Consider the following 4313-nt stretch of genomic DNA (forward strand, 5'->3'; position numbering starts at 1 on the left):
TTGACTTATTAAAGACAATTTCCATACTAAATAAAAATGTTCATAACTCTAGCTAGTCATTCGCTGATGGAACGAAAGCTTGGTTGAACATTATGAACCACGTAAAATCCGAATAGTTTGAAGTTGCGAATTCGAGATGTAAGTTTTCAATAAATACAATGGAACAGCATACTTTTTAAATTAAATTAAAAAATTTTTAAAATTTTTTTTATTCAAAAATAGGTTTTCTACATTTGGTTTACGACTTTTGTAAATGTATGTCGCAACAGTCACAGTTTGCGACAGGCCAATCCTGATCATCACATCTGCTCATTGTTAAACCCATTTGTTTGAGTTTTTGAGGGAATTTGGAACTCTGAATCTATCATAAGAGTCGACCTGAGAACTTAGATTTATACGAGATTTTTAGGAATCTGACTTTGAGACAATGACCACCAAGCATCATAGTATTGCCACATACTATGATTTATTCTATCGTAAAATATCGATTGATGTTTCCCAATTTCTTTGCCTAAAGTATCCATTTGTTGGATCCTTTCAAGTTTAACATTTTCTCCCTTATTTTGCTTTAAATTGCCTGCAATAACTCTGTTACGAAACTAGAACTCACATAGCCATTATTCAAAAGTGTGTTCAAAAATTCATTAATCCATGAATAAATTTTAACAAGGTTGTCTTGGTAAGAAACTACAATATTCCAGAAGCTGAATTTCAATTCCATGGATTTAAAGGATTCGTTTTCAATCTCACTGAACTTGTGTTCGAATGCTTGTTAGCCCTTCCAAACATCCGGTTCAATGTGTTGGATGTATACAAGAAATATTCCTAGAAATGACAAACACAATTGCAAACACATCTCCTCAAACAAATGCATATAGATACTCTCTCTCTCTCTCACACACACACTCAATTTCACTTAACAACAATCTCGTTATTATATTTTAATTTGTTGTGAAATCTTTACACAAACCCATTCAGAGGAATATCTACGTTACGACAGTTGCTGAGGCAATGGCCAGAATGTATGTAACTACAAAAAAAACAATTGATAGAAACTCTAGTCAGACACTTGCTGGCAAGTAAATGCACCAGGATTGCAATATATGTGAGTGTGTGCGATCGAGTTTGTGAATGAGCTTTAAGGTTTTTGCCCTATTGTTTTACTCCAGTATTATTGTCGTTTTTATACTTGAGAGGGACAATTGAAAAAAGAGATTTCATTACTCTACTCTTTATGTTGGGATAATGAAAAATGAACTGGCACTGACTGAACATTTTCGTCGTTCATTCTACGCCATGCAATTTTGAATGTATGTGTAAATGTATTTGTGAAGAGTAAACACTTTGGTAGATACATATGTGTATGTGTGTATTTACCCAGTGGTATAAAAATATTCCATTGCCGCAAAAGAGTGACGAAGTGGTCGCCTATTTGCCACCATTCATACTTTTGACGGTTGAAGTGGTATGCTCATTGACTCCTACCTCCTTTCATAGTCACTGGTAGATACTTCTTACAGGAGCGGGTGGTATCCCTAATTCGGCAGCTAAATTGCTAACTCATAGTACTGCACAAAACCATTTTTTTTCTACGACAAACTTCGACCTCGTAATAACTCCTCACCACCTTTCGTGAGCTTATTCCCTACCGCAATGTGGACCGTCATTTCCTAAGGCTGGCTTTGCAATTTCTCTCTTTTGTATGAATAGTTGGGATATGGTTCTAACGCGAATGAGTTACGAAATTGTCAATTGTCTTGTATATACCATTTATAGGAGGATGTGGTATCCCTTATTCGGGGGTATAACGCGGCGGAATTTAAAAGAAAATCCTTTTAGAGTGGCATTTCCCTACCTCTTTGTCAACGAATCATCAAAAAATATCTACAAAATTGAGCATAGGCATTTCAATGAATCATAATGCAGACACGTTCATTCGAGTTTTGTATTTCATGTTAAGTAAAATTCTTAAGGCTTTATCAGATCTAACGTTGGCCGAACGTTCCGATTTTATTTTTGAGACTTCTACCATATGATTGGTATATAACATTTTGTTGCAAAAATATCGGTTCAGGAATCTTGGTATAAACCGGTGGAAGCAAAATCATCATATTTAGCCCTGGATTTGGTTCGTATACTCTCCAGTTAGTTTTGCATTTTATATCTGACATCCACCACATTTTTAATTTCTTATTTTATGGCTCAGTAAGTACCGCCTTCGAATCTGGGATAAGTAGGGCGACTTTTTGGAATGTTATATAAAAATCATTCAAATAAAAGTAGTGTTTACGACGCATAATGCGGTAACGAAATGGGGTTACCCACATGTCGTCTACAATGGACGGCCGCTATGGCCACCAATTAAGGGTACCACTAGGAGATAAAAAGGGTAGGTGGTACCGTAGGTGGACCCTGGTAAACGTGCTGGCTGATATCTAAATTTATTAAACAGAATATTGTGTTACCATAGTAACCACAAGTAAATAAACATTTTCAGACATTTTAGTTAATTTTATGTTGTTTAGAAGAATAGTCGAGGATTTTCCCTTTTTTATTGCGTTGAAATTGTAATTAGAATTTAATTGTTAATGGAAGGTAAGTATGTTGCTTCTTTGAAACAAAAACAATTTTAGGGAGCTTTCTAACTTTAAATCTAGGCTCCAGAGAAAACGACGTGGATGCCTTAAAAAGAATGTTCCCGATAAATACAGAAGAAAAGCTACGGGAAGTTAACGAATCAATATTGGCAGAAAATAGACAAGAATATGTTAGTATCTTACGGTAAATTTATAAATACTGTATATAATATAATATTTATAATTTTAATAGATTCAAACCTTGAAAGGACTTATTGAACCAAATGGTATCAAGAAAAATTTGAGAAGTATTTTAATGCCGCAGATAACGTACGATTACAACGTCGATGGAGTGCAAGGGAAAAAATCTCTCAAAGGTTTATGTAATTTTTACAGTGTATTAATAGGTAACTGAATATTTTTATAATTATTTGGTAATTTTTAAAGTTATTTGTATACTAATTAACTCACAAATTTGTAGATTCTATTCAGTGTAGTGGATCTGGAAATCCGGAAGAGGAATTGCGGAAAGCAATACAGCTGCAAAAGAAGCGTCACTTTAAGAGTATTTCGATTTCAAAAATAAATAAAAATTTGCCACAATGCCCTAAATAATATATTCGTAAATATTTGATTAGCATAAGATTTTATTTTAGGTTTTGTTTTCTTTTTTTAATTTTTCTTTCTATAATATACTGGATTGAAATTTTGTTTTGTTATGTATACATAGTTTTTTTGTTGTTTTTTATATATGTTTTTTACTTTACTACTTTACTTTAATTTGAATTAATTTTGTATTATTTTAATCTTTTAACTAAATATATAAACAAAAAATATAAATGTATATATAAACAAAACAATGAAAATATAATTTTATAAATGGGCGGTAAAAGAAAACGGTTAATACGATGGCTAAATGGCGATACCCCTGTGGTATCTACTAAGAGCTACCATCACATGTGGTGCCTACAATAGACAGGTGCCTTGGGCACCAATGTGCGGTACCACTATGAGCTGAACGGAGTAGGTGCCGCCGTAGGTGGTCCCCCGTAAACGATGTGGGATCGATAGACCCCTTCCTAGGACAAGCCCATGTTAAATTCGCCACCCAAATGCATGTAAAAGGTATTGTGTAGGACCAGGGGTAGTGCCTAAAGGGCTAGCGAATATACAGGATTTTCGTTGATCCCTCACACCACTGGGTATGAACACAAATATATATTTCTCAATATATGAACAATAAAATAATGAACGAGCTGTACTTTCGAAATTTGGCTCCCAAATGTCTATTATAGCTATATGAGACGTTTAATGTAAAGATAGGAGTAAAACCAAATATGTTATGATCGGAAATAAACCATTTTCAAGAAATCTCTGGGGATCATTTCAGACAAATCAAATATAAATTTGAGCGTCTAGACAATCATAAAATAAAATGGTGAGACCGCATAATAAATTAATATATATTACCCATATGCACCATAGAACCACCAAAGAACCACATATTCCCAGCTTTAATCTACCCAATCGGATATCAGTTGCGACATTTTGGTGGTCAAAGAATATAATCGAGAGATCAGCCTTTATATAATATGTGTAAGACAATGAACCGAGCATAGTATAAAGGGTGATACGGTCAAAATTTGGTCAATATAAACTTGACGTATTTCTTTCAATTTTGCATTTAAAAAACCTGAACACCCCTCATTTTGAAGGTGTGTGTGTGTAGAATGTTGC

The 4313-nt window shown here is 33.9% G+C and overlaps 1 protein-coding gene across 1 annotated transcript; it reads left to right on the top strand.

The window, feature by feature from the left end:
* Positions 1–2473: 2473 nt before the first annotated feature.
* On the top strand, positions 2474–3258 carry LOC142240408 (uncharacterized). Its single transcript, XM_075312120.1, has 4 exons — positions 2474–2595; positions 2658–2767; positions 2830–2983; positions 3058–3258. Exons 1-4 carry the CDS (start codon positions 2589–2591, stop codon positions 3189–3191), a joined length of 405 nt encoding a protein of 134 aa, XP_075168235.1. The 5' UTR covers positions 2474–2588; the 3' UTR covers positions 3192–3258.
* Positions 3259–4313: the final 1055 nt, after the last annotated feature.

This window comes from Haematobia irritans, chromosome 5, assembly GCF_050003625.1.
Source record: "Haematobia irritans isolate KBUSLIRL chromosome 5, ASM5000362v1, whole genome shotgun sequence".
NCBI classification, from domain to species: Eukaryota; Metazoa; Arthropoda; class Insecta; order Diptera; family Muscidae; genus Haematobia; species Haematobia irritans.